We start from the raw sequence: 19,322 nt of genomic DNA on the forward strand, positions 1-19,322 counted from the left end.
CGCGTTTTTACAGCTGAAACACACAAAAATAGCAGTAAAAATTCTAGAAAAATTTGGTCATAAAAAAATTTCAATAAATACTGTCACTGAAACTATGCAAATCAATCACAAAAGCTTCTTCGAAAAAAAACGGAAAATTCGCAACAGTTGATTGCTTCTTTATTATTTTCCATACAGCGCTTGTATTTTAATATGCCAGTTAATCGAAATCCATTCAAATTTTCTTTTAACTTGACATTCTTCTGCACGTCGAATTGGTTGAATTCGCTTTTTTGCCACCACCTGGTATAGATTCGCCTTGAGCAGTATTTAAAAATCTGCATGCAATTTTTAAATTTTTTTATTTCGAATTTTAAGAATTTTTAGGTGTATGCAACTCTGTAGCTCAATAAATTTTTTTCTAACAAAGTGCAAGTTAAAATTGCTCAGGCTAAATTCGCTTGTATTCCAAGACTCAAGGCGACCCAATACAAGTTAATGGCAAAACGTATTAACCAAATTTGCCGTGATTTCGATTAGCTGGTATGCCAAGGGCCTTGGCCAAGTCGTTGATTGGAAATTATCAACAAGAACCCTTCAAAAAACGCGAGTACTCCATAAATAATGTAAGGAATACTCCTCTAGGAGTATAGGAGTGTTCCAAAACTAATCTGTATTCATACAAAAAATGTGCTCCAATTAACATTGCGATGTCCTAGGATAGGAGTAGGTGATCCTACTCTCGCCTTGTTTGTGAGTATTCCATAGAGTACATACGTGAGAGTACTTTCCAAAGTACTTTCACTGTTGTACTCCATGGAGCACCCACAGAGGATCATATGCCAAAGTACTAAAGAGGAATTGTGTCGGAAAGAATTATCGGAGTGAATTTAATTTAAAATGAAAGTAAATGAAGAGGGGCAATACAACTTTTATATTTTTTACTACGAATATTCGTATGTTATTTAGCATTTGCGTGAATAAAGAAACTAATATTTCTCTATGCTATAGTATGTATACATAAAACCAGTGCGCATTTTATCAGAGTTGCCATAGTAAAATTTTATTATCAGTTATTTGTATGCAATATTTTACTTTTGGCAACTCTGTTCGATCGTCATCGTGTCGTGATCACGGTCGTTAAAAAACGAGCAATGATCGGCTGATGGTGGTCCGCAAACGCATTGCAAAGGAGTATTGTTAGAGTACTCCAACATGAAGAAAATGGAACACTTAATCCAACAATTTTTGCAGGGAAGCAATCAGCTGATGGGATAACACCTCTTGATACCGAATTCGCCTTGCGGAATTTCATACCAAACCGATATGCATTGAACCCGACCCCCTCAGATTTTGATGAAATTTTGCATACAGGTATACTTCACCTATACAAACAAAATCTACTTTTTAGAAACTACATTTTTGAAAAATTGTGGGCATGGCAAGGTGTGAAAGTTGTGAAAAATGCGTGAAAAATTACGGCAATAGGAACTTTTGAGCTGTGATAACTACGGAATGGCTCAACAGATTTCAAAGGTCTTGGTACCATTGGAAAGGTATTCAGATTGGCTTTCGAAAACATACACTGTAAACAAATTTTATTACACTGAAAAATTTTTTTTTCTAAAATAAAATATATAATCATATAACATATCCAAAAACTAAAATGGCGTATTTTTGTTTTTTTTTAATTTTAAGCAAATACATCTCCTTATTTTTGATATTATGGTACGTTTGAGCTATGATAACTACGGAATGGCATTGTAAAGGTATTCGAACCGGCTTTCGAAAATAGAGTAAGTGCGGGTAATGTGGTATACCTATTTTATTTTCCTTTGTAAAATCAGTAATTTGAATGCAATTTCAATGAAAATTGGTTAATAGGATACTACAAGGATTACAAATAAAAGAATCAAGAAGCAATAGTCTTACAGTTGAAAAGTTAAGAGACATTTTAAAATATATCTTAAGAGTCATAAATCAGCTCTTGGAAAAATTGGCGGGTAATATGGTATACCGTGTCGGTTAATGTGGTATAGTATACCACAATACCCACACATCGTACCCTTAGATAATAAGAAAGCAGTTTTACATTGAAAAGCAACAATTTATTTCAAAAACTGAAAAACTAAAAACGAAATGTTTTTAAACCTTAAACATCGTCTTAGTTTTTAGATAATTTCAATTGATTAAGCCTGTCAGATAACTAATTAGAAGGAAATCAAATAAAAAGTTTAGTTCATTTCAAAAATTTAAAATTAAATAAGCTGAACCGTTTCAGAAAAGTATCATAGTCTTATTTACATGAAACACAAAGAAAAATAGCACTACGGGTGGGAATACACCTTTCATGGGCCCAAATTTGCCCGCACTGTAGGCAAGATATCCATGGCCAAATCATAGCATCATCTCCAAAAACTTTTCGGCAATAGTTGCATGAGGTTTCTTTTGTTGGTGGAATGTTTGGAAACTCTTCACTACCACTTGAATCTGCAAACGATATAGCAGGAATGCTTTTTTATTGTATTTTTTAGCAGGTTGGTTAACTGAGGCCTTCCGCTTTTTGTTAATCGTAGCAATGCTTTTTTGCAAATTATTTTTGTAAGGTATGTGAAGGCACTACTGATATTCCGGCTTCCTCCACGTTCCAAATACGAGTTGGTGGGAAATTATGTTTTATGTATTCTTTTTCAAGCAGCTAGAAAAATGTTGCCACATTTTCCGGAGAAAACCCGCGCACACGGTCGGCGCTTGTACCAGTTGGCTTTCAAAAGCTTAAAATGTTTCGATGTCGGTTGCAAAAGCCTTTTAGCCAATCCTTACCAGCACACTCTTTCATGACAGACAATTTATTGTGAATATTGTTCTTTATCGTAATTTGATAGCCCAAAGACCTGACATCTGCACGTGTTAGTCCCCAACACTTCGCTTCCATAACAAATATTTCACCAAGTCTACCTCAATTGCTGCAGTTGAAATTGGAGTCCGCCCCAGTTTATTTCCAATAATTCATCGATGGGTTTCTAACTTCTTGACATGCGCTGCATAGTAGTATGAGGGACACTGAACGTTTTGGAAGCCAAAAGAATACCCATTTCTCCTTTCCTTACTGTTTGTATAGCTTTTTTCATATCCTCTGCTCTCCGTTTTCGTATTTCAACTTTTTTCGGCATGTTTGTGATCGGAAGTGTTATTTGGTATACTATACCACTTTACCCGCCTTTACATATACCACAATAGCCGACATCGAGTTGTATCATATCATTTTTAAATAAATAATTAAAAAGAAATATATGCAAAATATTGCATTAACAGTTCACTAATTAAATACTCACACATTACTTACCGATTAACGAATGTAGTTTAAAATTTTTAAAGTTTTTGTAAAAAATCGGTTTATCTGATCAAGAAAAAAAGTCAACCGCACAACCACGCACATTCATTACTACTGACTCACAACAATGCCTACAAAGCACGAGTACAAGTATGCTTTGCTTTTATTCTGAGAACGCCGAGCTATTTGGATAGGTCCCGTCACGTTCACATTTATAGTTTTCGAGAAAAGCTGGTGTACCACAATACCCGCAGTTACTCTATACACTGTAAAAAAATTTTATTACACTGAAAAATTTTTGTTTCAAAAATAAAATTATAAACTTGGGAAAAAATTCAAAGGCCAAGTGTTTTAAAATAAAATATATTTTTATTAGAAAGATCTATTTAATATATATAAAATATCCAAAAACTAAAATGGCGTTTTTTTTCTTTTTTTTTATAAAAATGTTTATGTAAATTCATCTCTATATTTTGATATCATAGTACTTTTAGGCTGTGATAACTACGGAATGCCTGAACCGATTTTAAAGATATTGGTACCATTAGAAAGGTATTCAAATAGGCTTTCGAAAACGCATACTGTAAGAATTTTTATTTCCCTGAAAAAGCATTATTTTAAGTTTTTTTGAAAACTAAACTTGGAAAAAATTACAAAGATCAACCAATTAAAAACAAACAAAAAAATTTATTTTGTATTTAAAATTTTCTCAGTGTACGCTTTCGGTAGCCGATTAGAATAACTTTCCAATGGTACCAAAATCTTGGAAATCGGTTGAGCCATTCCGTAGTTATCACAACTCAAAAGTACCATAATATCAAAAATAAAGAGATGCATTTACTTAAGATTAAAAAAAAGAAAAAATATATATTAAATAGACCTATGTATGTTATATATATTAAATAGACCTTTCAAAAAAATATATTTAATTAAAAAAAAAAAAATTCAGTGTATTAAAAATTTTTACAGTGTATGTTTTCGAAAGAATGTTTATTTCGCTGAAAAAGCATTATTTTAAGTTTTTTGAAAACTAAACTTGCAAAAAATTACAAAGATCAAGCAATTAAAAACAAACAAAAAAACGTATTTTGTATTTAAAATTTTCTCAGTGTACGATTTCGATAGCCGATTAGAATACCTTTCCAATGGTACCAAGATCTTTGAAATCGGTTGAGCCATTCCGTAGTTATCACAGCTCAAAAGTACCTATTTCCGACATTTTTCACAACTTTGGCACCTTGCCACGCCCACAGTTTTTCAAAAATGTAATTTCTAAAAACGAGGTGGTGTTTGTATAGGTAAATTGTACCTCTATGCAAAATTTCATCAAAATCTGAGGGGGTCGGGTTCAAAATGTGCCTTTTTTTATAGGTTTTGATATGAAAACCATCATTTGTGAAACGGGCCCTAGGTGAATGTATAACCCAAAAATTTCAAATTTAGATCTAGGTATGTAATTTTACTTCTAACGGCCCGATTCTTAGCGTTACCGGTAAAATAGTACCCAGAACATTATGTAACCGAAAATCGTTACCAGTTGTTTTATTCGCGATTCTGGCCAAAGTGGTAACGTTGTCATCACCGAAAAACTCACCAGTGTCTGTGGTGAAATTTAAAAGTTGGGTTTCTTCGCTTTACCCATGGCGGAATTTTTATGTATGTTTGTAGGTATGTCACCATGCTGCCACCGAGTATGGTTCCGCCATGGCTTTACCGAAAATGTGTCACTCGTAGATACGATGTTAACGAATAAACGGGGCGATGTGTATATACATATGTGCATACATGCATACGTTTTTACATAGCTATATTGTAATATATACTGTGAGAGTACATGGAAACAAATATGTATAGCAAGAGGCAACACTTTTTTACTATTATGTTTACTTATTTGGGCTCACAATTCTTTATTTTTCAGTATTGCCTTTTTCTAAACAACAGCTTTTGTGTGGTTACATCGATGTTACCACCTAGTTTAGTGGGTAAACAATTATCCGGCTATTTTCGTGGGCAGAATACCAAAAGGGTAGAAAAGTTACCACATGAAGAAAGTTTCCGTGGTGAAGAAAGTTGTTACCACATTAGAATCAGGCTGTAAATCGAAAAATGCGATGAGGCATTCTTGGTATTAAAGTTAACAGAGCTTTATACGGCCCATACATGACACAAAAACCATGCGCAAATATAAAACGACGAAATTTGTGCAAATGAAAATTTTGACATACACGGCTCAAAAACACTGCGCAATATTCATTTTTAAAGTAGCGCAACAAATGAAACATGTATTTTAATTGTATAAAAAAGGCACTAATTGTATAAAAAATCACTATTTTCCACAGTGCTGGTAATTCACGCGCACAGAAGCGTTTATTTTCCATTGTATTTATAAAATATATATTTTAATTGCAAGCCCAGCTCAACTCATTGCAGCACTGCGCAATATTCATTTTTCAACTAGCGCAACAAATGAAACATGTGTTCTAATTATATAAAAAATTATTATTTATTATTGAATTTATGTGAATTCCTGTTACAAGCTAGAGATGGTCCTTGCGCCTTCAATATTAACATTTTTAAGCAATAATTACCATTGTAAATTTTACCAAGTAGCGCAACTAACAGCTGATCGGTGAAAATTCGCACATTCACACGCACAGTTCTCGACTCAGTTTCAAAAACAAAATTTAGATTATTTAATTCAAATTTTAAAGTGAGATAATCCTTATAAATTTACGTATACAGAATATATATGGCGTTTTTGTTGTTATTAAAACAATAGTTTTATTTATATTAAAGCTTTTATCATGTTTTTTTTTTTATCTTTGAAAAAACTCCGAACAACATTCCTTCATTATATGACATTCGACTGCCTAGTCCACTGCCTTCCACTCTAATCGCAACATAACATCTACTTAAGCTGCCAAACTATATAGTAAACAATGATAATTACTGATGTTATATTATCAGGAACCACAGGTAAACTGTGTAAGATTCACCACACACGAAGAAAAAAGCATGTGCAATAAATATCAAAATCGTTTTGATTTTAGCGCAGTTCTCTGCGCAAATAGCGCAACCAGTGCACACACCGGGCAAATCCTTGTGCAAATTGGTAATTGGCACAAGGATACTTGAGCCGTATAATTGGCGTATTACTTACAGCCTGTTTGTTTTTTTCTTTTGGAAGAAAAACCTCTTATACATATATACATACTTCAGAAATGCACATTGTTTGCATCTAAAAATAGTGTGCTCCGTTTATTTTATTTTTATTTTTTGCTAGCTGAGGCTCCATTAATATACGATGATAAAAAGCTCAAAATAAAAAGTTGTTTGCAAGAAAGAAGCTTAAATGAAAACTAAGCAAAACAAAAACGTAATAAGGAGCCCCAATGCAAATTTCAGCTGGAATTTTATACAACAAGAAAATCTATAAAATTATAAAAATTAATTAACTGAATGAATAGAAAACGAAAAAGAAAAAAACCTAATTAATTAAAATATTAACATATTTATGTAGTCGTATTTGTAATTCGTAGTGTACGTATATATACATCCATATATATATGCATATATAGTAGATGTATATATAAATATATATATTACGATAAAACTTTACGCAAGAAGCAAAATAATAATAAATAAAAACTAACAAAAAAGTGTAAGAAGTGCGCAATGCAGCGGCGCCAGGAATGATGTCAAGTAAAGTCGAAGAAAAAAACATAAAAATATTTTAGTGTAGTTCGAAACTTAAAATAATAAATATTTCTAAGTGTAAGCATTTTTTAATGAATTAATTAACGGTTTAAATATAATAATAAAAATTATAATAATAATGATACATTGTTAAGTGTGTAAACAAAATTTAATTAAATAACTGAGGGAAAATGAATTATAACAACAAAATCAAACAAATAGGAATTGGTAAGCCCAAAAGTGACCTGTCTCATCCCCCTGATGTCGACATCAACGAAATAAATAATACTTTTGTAAGACTACCAAACTCAGCCGACAATGTGTGTATTGATAACTACTCCGTGCGTGTTAATGTTGACACTAGCCCTTTCGAGTTTGTTTGTGTCGATAATTGTGATGTTATCCAAGCCATACTTTCTGTGAAGTCTAACGCAATGGGGCTTGATGGTATATGTTCAAAGTTTTTAAAAGTCATTCTTCCCAAAATCCTTCCCCACATTACTTACTTGGTCAACTCAATTTTGACGACCGGTGTCTTCCCATTATACTGGAAAGCTGCAAAAGTTATTCCAATCCGTAAACAAAATAATGAGTATCGACCAATAGCCATACTCCCTTTCCTCTCTAAGGTCGTTGAACGTATTCTACATGGGCAAATCGTATCATATGTACATGAATACAAGCTCCTGTCAGATAGTCAGTCCGGTTTCAGGTCAAAGCGGAGCTGTACAACGGCACTATTATCTGTGACAGAAGAAATTCGTGAGCGAGTGGATGAAAGTTACATTGCCTTCTTAACACTTCTTGACCACTCCAAAGCTTTCGATTCTGTAGACCACACTCTGCTCTGTAGGAAGCTGGAAAACCTATTTAACTTCTCTGGTCATGCAGTTGCCCTTATAAGATCATATCTTGGCGATAGGACTCAAGCAGTATGTATAGATGGTGAAAAGTCTGACTTCCTTCATGTCTTAAGAGGCGTCCCTCAAGGCTCTATCCTGGGTCCTCTGTTATTTGTTCTGTACATCAATGACTTACCCGATGTCCTTAAGTATTGTAATGTTCATATCTACGCTGATGATGTGCAGTTATTTACGTGTTGTCCTCGTGATCAAACTAGCTTGTGCATAAGTAACTTAAACCACGATTTGAATCAAATATTTTCATGGGCTGCTATGAATGGCTTATGTATAAACCCGAATAAGTCAAAATGTATTGTTATTCATAGAAGGTCTTTTCCCACTAATGATTTAGAGAATGTAGTGTTCGACAATTCCGTTATAGAATACGTAGATACGGCGAAAAACTTAGGTGTAATTTTTAACAAAACATTGACATGGAAAGACCATATTTTTAGAACGGTTGGGAAAGTGTATGGAATGCTTCGTACACTATGGTTAACACAGTATTTCACGCCTTTGCACATACGACTACTTCTGGCTAAAGCGTACTTAATACCTACGCTACTCCATGGTTGTGTGATTTACTCAAACTGTGACTATCTGTGCAAGAACAAACTAAATGTTGTTTACAACAACATTGCTAGATATGTTTATGGGTTGAAAAGATTTGACCACGTATCTCAACATGCTGAAAGGTTGCTAAACATTTCTTTCGAAAATCTTTTAAAAGTCAAAACACTGTCCTTCCTCCATAAACTGATACACACGAAGGAACCTGACTATCTATATCGTAAGCTTATTTTTCTGCAATCATCAAGATCGGTGCTTCTTCTTAAGCACATCAGATACCGCTCGCTAACCTCTGAGCGCCAATTCTTTGTTACTGCAATACGTCTTTGGAACTCGCTACCTACTAGTCTTCGACTCTTAAGTAATGCTCTGCACTTCAGAAAAGAGCTAACATCATTTTTTAACGACTCTTAAACTGGATCTCAAATTGTTGTTGTTAAAATGTTCATTTCTAAGTCCTTTTCCTTTCTCTGTGTCTTCTTTCTTTGTTTGTTAAATACTATTCAATCTATAACCAGCCAAAGGTTATCATCACTACTGCTGTCTTTTAATATTTATTAACTACTTTTCTTTAGTTTTAAGATTTACATTTACATACATAAATATTTCACTATTGTCCGCTATATTTAATTTAATTTGATTAATCTAATTTATTATTATAAATGTTCAATTTTTATAGCTCATGCTATTCATGACTAGCACTGTTAAATAATTTGTCAAAATTGTTGTGCTAGGAACAAATTTTCAAATAAATACATACATACATACATACAAGTAAGGGTGTCTAAGTTCGGGTGTAACAGAACATTATACCCTCAGCGTGAGCTTCAATTGTACATTTCATTTCAGATAAATTACTTTTCTACATAACACGTTGCACCGCCCGTTTAAAAAAAAATCTTGCCCATTTCCTCTTACAATAAAGCATGATAAGTGAAATATCATTGATTCAAAACTATTTTTTGCTAAGTTATAGTTTATTATTCTAGTCTACGACCCTTTTAAAAATCTTTTATATAAAAGTGGGCGTGGTCTTTAACCGATTTCGTCCATTTTTCTAGAAATATTTCCTGCTACAGGGAAAATTTGTGTACCCAATTTTATTACGATTCGTTAATTTTTCTTCGAGTTATGGCTCCCGAAACATAGAAAATTGCTTAGTCATAAAAGGGGCGGAACCACGCCCATTTCTTTAAATTTGTATTTTTTCCTATTTACATTTATAAATCCACTTGGGAAATGAAACACCATTGATAAAAAAGCTCTTGTTTGCAAAGATATAACTTATCTTATTCGTTCACGATCCTTTTAAAAATCTTATATAAAAGTGGGCGTGGTCCTTAACCGATTTCGTTGGTTTTTCTGCAAAGCATTCCTTATAGTAAAGGCAACCTCTGCCGAATTTTGTTACGATAGGTTTAACGATTTTTGATTAATATTTGTAAAATTAATTTTATCACAAGTGGGCGGTGCCACGCCCATTTAATTTTTTTTTTTTTTCAGATTTTTATCGAGTCTCAATATCAGTCCACATGTCAAACTTCAACATTTTAGGTGTATTATTTACTAAATAATCAGGTTTTTTGTGTTTTCCAAAATGTTATATACATAAAAAGTGGGCGTGGTTATCATCCCATTTCGCTCATTTTCAATACCAATCCATTCTAGGTCGAGATAAGCTCGTGTACCAAATTTGGTGAAAATATCTCAATATTTACTCAAGTTATCATGTTAACGGACAGACCGACGGACGGACGGACATGGCTCAATCAAATTTTTTTTTGATGCTGATGATTTTGATAAATGGAAATCTATAGCTATCATCCAGTGGCAAAATCCTGAGCCAGATAAATAATTTGCATGTAAATGCAACAACACCGATTTGAGCCAGATAAATCCAGATAGAAGTCTGGTTCAATTTGTGAGCCAGATAATTTGTTAATTACTTCTTTTTAGGTTGGCAACGCGGCCTTTAATATACCTACTTTTTCAAAAATAGATGTCGCTGCTTAGCCTTTCGCCGTATGAGTTAAATGAAAAACAGCAGCGACATCTGCCTATCACATTTCACGTGTGCGAAAATTTCACGATATCTGCTTCTCAAGTCTCTCAATGATCCAGAGCATTCCCGTGAGAATTGAGCGTGAGCCGGAGCTGTAAAACTCACTGAAAGACGGCATATATCTATCTCCTTTCCTTTATACCTGTACAACCAACCGTTATCCAATCAAAGTTAATATACTCTGTGTGCAAAGCACGCTGAGTATAAAAACGTTGGGGATATTCTCTCTGTCTAGAACGACAGATAATGTAAAAAAATTTTGAGTTTTCTGTCAAAAGTTTTCTACACGCAACAATAAAATACATTTGTGAACATTTTTCTACGGTTTCTGCATTCGCTAAACTCAAACCCATGATAAAATGAATATTAAGCAGAGACATAAAGCTATAGAGAATCGCCAGCAACGAACAGCAATAGAAATTGTCAAACTGGCGGTAGGCAATTCACCGCATTACCTACTTGAAGATTAGAAAAAAAACGCGGAGTTTTCGTACAAAATTTTTACAAAAAAGTTATTGAAAACGTTAAAAAAAAATAATTTAAAAAACGCTTTTATTTAATTGTCTGATCAACGCTCTAGGCTGATGAGGAGTGTGATGACTAATACCTAGAACCTACCTAATTATTTTCTAACTTTTAGTATTATTATTACTTCATGTAAGTATTGTTTTCAATAAAACCGTTTAACTTAAAAATCTTTTTTCAATTATTTTATTTTCAAGTTTTTAGTCTTTATTTAATTGCCTATTATTTCTCATTCTTTTTAGTTCATTTAGTGACTCATTATTACAAGGACTCTTTCCTGACAATTTGTTACAATCTTAGTCCTCAATACATAATCCTTCCAAAGACTTTCCTCGACTCTGCGCCACGTATGCTTGTCCCTCCTCGAACTCCAAAATATTTTGAAGTCACTTCTACCGGACTGTATGTAATATTTGTTCCAAATATGAGCCAAATCGGACATCATAGGTCGCTTTCTATTCATATATGTAGTATCATGTGTTCCCAATACGGACCAAATCGGACCACAAATACAATTTTGTTTCATATCTCGATCCTTGTGCCACCTAGCGGCGTTTTTATTTCGTAGGTCGCTTTCTATTTTGAATGTATTATGTGTTCTAAATATGAGCCAAATGGGACGACAAATACGATTTTTTTGAATATCTCGATCCTTGCGCCACCTAGCGGCGATTTTTTTCATAGGCCAGTCATGTATGTATATTGTGTTCGAATATGAACCAAATCGGACCACAAATACAATTTTTGAAATATTTCGATCCATGCGCCACCTATCGGAGTTTTTTTCTTATTATTGCATTGTCATCGGGTTCTGAACTATATTCCAAGTTTCAAGCTTGTAGCTTATCGGGAAGTTACTTAAATGTCAAGTCAAGCTAAATAAAACCGTTAAAAAATAGTTAAATTGTGGTTATTATATCCGCTATTTGGGTTTTTCTATAGCTACTGTCGATTTGTGCAAATTTATTGAATCAAGCCAAATGAAAAGTCTTTGTTCTTGCAATATATGTATGTATATGTATCCACTTGTAGATAAATCCACGATTGGATAATGAAGTTTCATCATTAAACCTTCAAGGCAAAAATGGCAATTTATCGGTACACAAATGACCCAGCACATAAAGTGACCTATATCTCTTGAAACAAGCAAGAAGTTCTAAACTCTTGTTTTGCATTATATAGCCACCTAGATACTTGTAGATTAATCCAGAATTTGACTAAGATCTGCTTTTTGTGAATCCAGTACTCAAAGAACAGTACCCAAAAGCTGCGGAAGAGGAACGCATACTCCCCAGGGAAACGTGAGTCACTCTAGCTCAACTTCGATCTGGATACTGTAACTGGTTAAACTCTTATCTATCCAGAATCAACCACGACATACAAAATGTATTCCCTGCTTGCAATGTGTCCCCACATGACACCAACCATTTCTTCAATTGTAATGTGGAACCAACGCCTCTAACACCCCTCTCTTTATGGTCCACCCCTGTTGAAACTGCAAGTTTCCTTGGGCTCCCGTTAGAGGATATTGATGACAATTAGTGATCGTTGGATGGGGCGAAGCACTGCTACAACAACAACAACATCTGTTTTTTATGTATCTTATAACTTTGAAAGAGCAATTCTTGTATATTTGTATATTCGTATATTTGTATGTTTGTATAGCCGAACGATATCGGGAACGGCTCAACCGATTTAAATGAAATTTGGCACAGATATAATGTATCACCTTCTAAGACTTTCTACCTAGGTGTTGCCACTCAGAATGTTTCACAACGTTGCCACCTATTCGAAATTAAAAAAAAATTGCATGGGATATGCCGATATGGGTATCAAACGAAAGGTATTTCACTCCGCATTACAATAGGGGCATTTTTGAGTACGGTTGCCGTGTAAGGTTGCCACCTATTCGAAATTAAAAAAAATTGTATGAGATATGCCGACATGGGTATCAAACGAAAGTTATTTCACTCCGCATTACAGTAGGGACATTTTTGAGTAGGGTTGCCATTTAGGGTTGCCACCTATTCGAAATTGAAAAAAGTGCATGAGATATGCCGATATGCGTATCAAACCAAAGGTATTTCACTCCGCATTACAATAGGGACATTTTTGAGTAGGGTTGCTATTTAGGGTTGGTTCCATTAAAGCTTTAAAGGAGAACATTAAAGTTAAAAATCTTCGTAAAAAATCTTACACATGATTCGACTTAATTTTCTTAATTTCACACACGCTAATAAAATTGAAATGAAATACCAAGGCACCGTGGAAAATTCTACCAAAATATATTTAAATGCATATTTTTAGCAAATATGAAATGAATAATTGCAATTTCTCACAGATTACTTTTAGAAAGATTTCTCACCATATCAAAAAGATACCTCACCATGGTAATTTGCTACCGTTGAATACTAGAGGTATATGTTCAATTTGAAAACATCTAGCCATTTAACTACTTACCAACAGATGGCGTTTAGGGAAGTAAGTTGACATTTAATTAAACTAACTGATGGTTGTCATTCGTGAAATTTACAAGTTTTTGGAATGTAATAAAATTGTGAGACTTTCATAGTGTATAACTATAAAAATGTTTGAAAGTAATAATTCGGCGCATAAAATACCCGATCTATATAACTTAGTTCTCGATTTCACTAATTGTCATACCAATCCCTTATACTATAGGCTGGAATTACCCATTTCAAATTTTTCATTCCAGTTCATTTTGCGGTTAGTGTTTGATATGTTTTTGAAATCTATTTTTAAGGAAATTAAATATTGGTAAGTAAAAATATATAATATATGTACATATAAAAAAATTAGAGTTTGATTACTGATGACATGAAGAACAAAGTATGTTATGCGGCATACTCGAAGATTTCCGAGCAAAGATCGGTCGCCCAGGTACTATGTTTAGCGGAGGGGAAGTAAGAATCCCAGCATTTCCTTAATATTCGCAAATCGTTATACGGCCGATCTAACAAAGTGTCGACTTCACTTCAATAATCTAAACGACACAAGCGAACTTACCCAGGACGAATCTTCGTAGGTTACGGGACGCTTGCTTTGCAACACCATTTTCAGAGTAGCACGCTAACACTAAGTGTTCGTACATGAGTCACAGGTTTTGCAGCCTTGATCTTGTAGGACGATATGTGGGAAGGTATGCCTAAAATACGCAGTGTTTCCCCCAAATAAAGCAACGCGTTTTTGTTTCATGGCTCTAGCTCATCAGGAATTTACTTAAAAATCAAGCGCATTTATTGGTACTGTCCCGACTATCTCGGAAACGATATTGCTTAACACCTCGAGGTTACGGTCTTTTAGATTTTAGTTGTCATGCCTCACCGTGGGAATATTCTAAGCTCTCGACTGCTGTGATGTGTATGAAGATAACATGTCTAAACTACTTGTTTATAGTCATGCTTGGTAAAATCAGCCGTAAGATCGCGAACGACTGTTTCCAACATTGTTCCGGTCATAAGAATCATTAATGTATCATACTTCTCGGGAAGGATTTAGTATGACCTTATATGCCATCCCGCCCTCTAGATTCACGAGGAACTTAGGGTCGCCCCTTGAAAGGGTTGCACTACACAACGCCTTGAATCAGTTTGGTACTTTAGTCGCCTCTTACGAGAGGCATAACTGCCGAGAGTATATTATAAGCACCCTAACCAGTTGGGGGCACAAATCTTCTAAGTCGTTGTTGTTGTTGTTGTTGTAGCAATGTTTCGCCCCACCTAATAGCTGCGACCGATCACAATTGTCATCAATATCCTCTAACGGGAGTCCAAGGAAACTTGCTGTTTCGACAGGGGTGGACCATAATGAAAGGGGTGTTAGATGGTTCCACATTACAATTAAAGAGATGGTTGGTGTCATGTGCGGACACATTGCAAGCGGGGCATAAATTTTGTATGTCGGGGTTGATTCTGGATATGTAAGAGTTTAAACTGTTACAGTATCCAGAACGAAGTTGAGCCAGAGTGACTCGCGTTTTCCTGGGGGAGTATGCGTTCCTCTTCCGCAAGTTTTGGGTACTGTTCCCCGAGTCCTGGATTCACCGGGCAATTCCCGGAATAAAGGTCCGACGCCTGTTTGTGGAGGTCACCAAGTCACTTCTAAGTCGTATCCCTCGTTTATCCGTTCTAAGAATGTAATAATCGCAAATCAGCCATAGAATTGCACTTTAGACTTCCATAACATGTTAGTCACCAAGCATAGCGGATTCCTATCCGGTGAAGGAATATGACTCCGTCGGGGAGTCTTTTGATAGCTATCACATATACAGTAGTTGAACTTAACTACCTGCCCTATGCATCACATCACAACATATTTTCGAGATAATAAATAGAATAGTGACGTGGCTGCGAAGCGTGAATGTACCAGTTCTTTCTTTGATAAGGGCAAGTACTTTGTAACAGTATCGCAACAACAATTTTTTTCTTAAGCCCGCACACATACACGTGTATTTAGGTTTGCCTTAAATGAATCCTTATTCTAATTGGGTTCAAATGAAAACTATATACTTATGCAACTAAAGGTATTTGCGATTTACAAATTAAAGTAAAACTGTACACAAATTAAAATGCAATTATTCATTTCATATAACTATTCCCGATAAGCAGCAATACATAAAGATGCATTCGTTCCACCAAATCCAAAAGAATTCTTCAAAGCAATTCGCGGCGCTTTGGCGTCTTCGCACCATTGCTCTGATTTGTTTTGTACAATTTGTACCTTAATGTCCCCATCCAAATGTTCAATATTAATAGATGGCGGTAGTATATTCTTAGCACATGCTTGCACCACAAACAAAGCTTCTAAATTTCCAGATGATCCCAATAGATGCCCGTGCGCACCTTTAGTAGAGGACACACGCACCTTTGGAGTATGTTCAGCAAAAACTCGTTGTATGGCATGCGATTCAATACGATCGCCAGTTGGCGTTGACGTAGCATGTGCATTTACGTAGGTAATATCGGTTGGTAGCACTTGAGCGTCGGTTAGAGCACGTTGCATAGCTAAAGTTGCACCTGCACCATCCTCACTGGGTGATGTTATATGATACGCATCACCAGATAGTCCATAACCCAGAATTTCACACAGTATGGGTGCATTACGTTTACGCGCATGTTCGAGCTCTTCAAGTACCAATATAGCCGCGCCTTCACCCATCACAAAACCATCGCGTTTTTTGTCAAAAGGTCGCGATGAACTCTCTGGTGTGTCGTTGTGCGTTGTGCTAAGTGCACGTAGTCGACAAAAACCAGCAATAGCTAGTGGATCAATGCAGGATTCCCCACTACCAGCTAACATCGTATCTGCATCGCCATTGCGTATGAAACGTAATGCATCACCTATGGCATGTGCGCCCGTAGCGCATGCTGTAGATATTGAGTGATTGGGACCACGTAAACCGTATCGCATACTTATATGACCACAAGCCATGTTTGGTAAGAGACGTGGTACAAAAAATGGACTTACACGATTATAGCCTCGTTGTAATTGTTGCCAAGCACCATACACCTCCGTTAGATCGAACATACCCATGCCAACGCATACACCAAAACGTTCCTTCTCGGCTGGTGTAAGCTCATTTGGATTTAAATTTGAGTTACATAGAGCTTCCTCTGCTGCTATTATGGCTAATTGTGTAGCAGCGCTCATTATTTTCAAATCACTTTTGCTAAAATGTTTCTCAATTGGTAGTTGATCGTGTGATATTTGTGCTGCCACTTGGCATGGTAGTCCTTTGAATCGTTCATCCAGCTTTGTAATAGCAGATTCGCCCGCCAATATACGTTTCCAAGCATCTGGCACATTGTTCGCTAAAGCTGACACTGCACCTGTTCCGGTTATGACCACTCGTCGGCGAGAAACACCGTTTATCGCTGTAGAAAAACAACAATATTTTATGTTATATGTGGAGCTTACTATTATTCTTCCGTTCACAGCTCGTCCAATAGCCATTGTCACTTGAGAAACTATTTCACTGATCACAAAATAAAAATAATAATACGAGCAGCTGTTACTGCAGAATAAACAACTGAACGGCTGATCGAAATTAGTTCCGTTCCCATATGACTAAAAATTAAACGGTTTTTAGATAAGTATACTTAGGGCCTGTGTCAAGGGCCAATTAAACTACCTTAAGCTGGAGTCATTGGTGCCGTATGTCGTATCGCTGTATCCGTATCTCTAACGTAATCAGCTGTTTATCGTTACGACGGTAAACCAAAACCCAATTGGTTGGCTACGATACGGTTACGACCTTAGCGGCATCAATAATCGATTGCATTGATTCTCATAAGGTTGGTCGAATCAGCTGTTAAAAAGCTACCGATACAGTTACCGATAAAGCACCAATGTCTGCAGCTTTAACCCTAAAGCTGCAGACATTTGTGCTTTATCGGTAACCGTATCGGTAACCTTATAACAGCTGATTCGACCAACCTTACCCAGCCGGTTAGGAGGTTAAAATATTCCCGCGGTAGGTATTCCTGTCGTAAGAGGCGACTAAAATACCAGATTCATATGTTCTGACTAAATAAATTTCTAAAGAGAAAAATAAACTCCAAAAAGAAAAAACATAGGCATTTCAAAGGGGGATTTTTCAAAATATGCAAGTTCGCTATACCACCGTCCCGTCACGGTCGCCATGTGAGGTTCGTTCCATTTTGGCTCATATTTGGAACACATACATATTACATACATGAATATGAAAAAAATCGCCGCCAGGTGGCGCAAGGAATGAGATAGATTTGGCTCATTGTATTAATATTACATACAGTCCGGTAGAAGTGGCGTCAAAATACTTTGGAGCACATAAGTTCAAATTTTGTAAGTGAAATTTAATTAACAAATTCATCCCGGAAGAAGGGACGTCAAAATACTTTACATAAGTTCAAATTCTGTTAGTGAAATTCAAGTAAATAAAATAATTTTAAAAAAATTCTTAGGTTTTATTATTAAAACAATACTTATATTAAGAATAATACTAAAAGCTAGAAAATAATTAGGTAGGCCTTAGGTACTAGTCATCACGCTCCTCATCAATCTAGGTCGTTGATCAGAAAAATAAATAAGAGCGTTGGGCGAATGGTAAAATACAACAACCACATGCAGATTTGAACCGAAATAATGTTTTTAATTTTCGCTTTCGAAGTGTAAAAACGGAGATCTAAAAGCGTCTTTTGATACCACCTTTGATAATTTTTTATAAAAATTAGGTCTTGTAAAACTTTACCTTTTTTCCAAACAACTGAAAAATTTTCTGAGACAACTGGTAGTAATCGGATGTCAGATATTCATGTCTTTGACAGCTACACCAACACAAAGTTGTAAACGGTAATGCCACAGAAAGTTGTCAGACTTGGCAACTTCAACCGACATTGTTTTTGACAGATTGAGTTGTAATCTGTAATACCAAATTGAATGAATTGCCCATTTGTGTTTCAAATAAACTTTTCATTTAAACGTGTCTACAGAAAATCAGACTACCTGTTCCTTTTTAAAAATCTAGTTAATAGAGAAAATAAGAGCAGCCAATTATGCAAAAATTTAAAAATATGTAAACAATGCAATGTACCAGTCGTCTACAAAAATGATTGAAAACCACTATTGAGCAAGTGTTGTTGTTTTATTAACGACAGAGATACTCCCCGAAGATTTTGGGGAGTGTTATCGATGTTGATGGTCCTTTGCCGGATATAGATCCTGCACATTCAAGTAACAAAGCACCATTAAGGTACTAGCCCGACCATCTCCATCTCCCTCACCCAAAAACTTCGTATTGTGCTTATCAATCTCATATTTGGAACGATTGGATTGATTTAAGTAATCGAACAGCGATTTAAGAGATGACACAGGCTATTTACTATTATGAAAATTTTACTCAAACATTCGCCACTTGTATGAGTTCACAACGGACACAATATTTGAACCTTCAAAACTTGTTTTCAAAAAACCAAGTAATCACACACGTATAACAGACAAACATGCATCAACAAATGAACCAAACACACAAAAAAGGTAAAACGACTAAAATTACAGATCTCTACCTTCCTCAGCTAACCACTCCCGTATCTGAAAAACACACTTTTTTATCACAACAGTTTTTAGGTATGTACTGTAAAATACAGTAGACTAAAATGTTAGCACATGAAATCACTTGTTAGGATTAACATGCCAACCTAATAAACGCTCTGCGTTTTTTTAGCGCACGCAAACAACCGGCGTTTTTTGCCCTAAC

At 35.3% G+C, this 19,322-nt stretch overlaps 1 protein-coding gene across 1 annotated transcript; it reads right to left on the minus strand.

Annotated features, from left to right (window-relative positions):
* Positions 1 to 6,925: 6,925 nt before the first annotated feature.
* On the minus strand, positions 6,926 to 17,109 carry LOC137237710 (3-oxoacyl-[acyl-carrier-protein] synthase, mitochondrial). Its single transcript, XM_067761761.1, has one exon. It carries the CDS (start codon positions 17,039 to 17,041, stop codon positions 15,680 to 15,682), a length of 1,362 nt encoding a protein of 453 aa, XP_067617862.1. The 5' UTR covers positions 17,042 to 17,109; the 3' UTR covers positions 6,926 to 15,679.
* Positions 17,110 to 19,322: the final 2,213 nt, after the last annotated feature.

Source organism: Eurosta solidaginis, chromosome 1 (assembly GCF_040869045.1).
Source record: "Eurosta solidaginis isolate ZX-2024a chromosome 1, ASM4086904v1, whole genome shotgun sequence".
Lineage (NCBI taxonomy): Eukaryota > Metazoa > Arthropoda > Insecta > Diptera > Tephritidae > Eurosta > Eurosta solidaginis.

Coding starts and splice junctions, on each gene's coding strand:
- LOC137237710 (XM_067761761.1), bottom strand. CDS start 17,041: ATGGCTATTGGACGAGCTGTGAACGGAAGAATAATAGTAAGCTCCACA.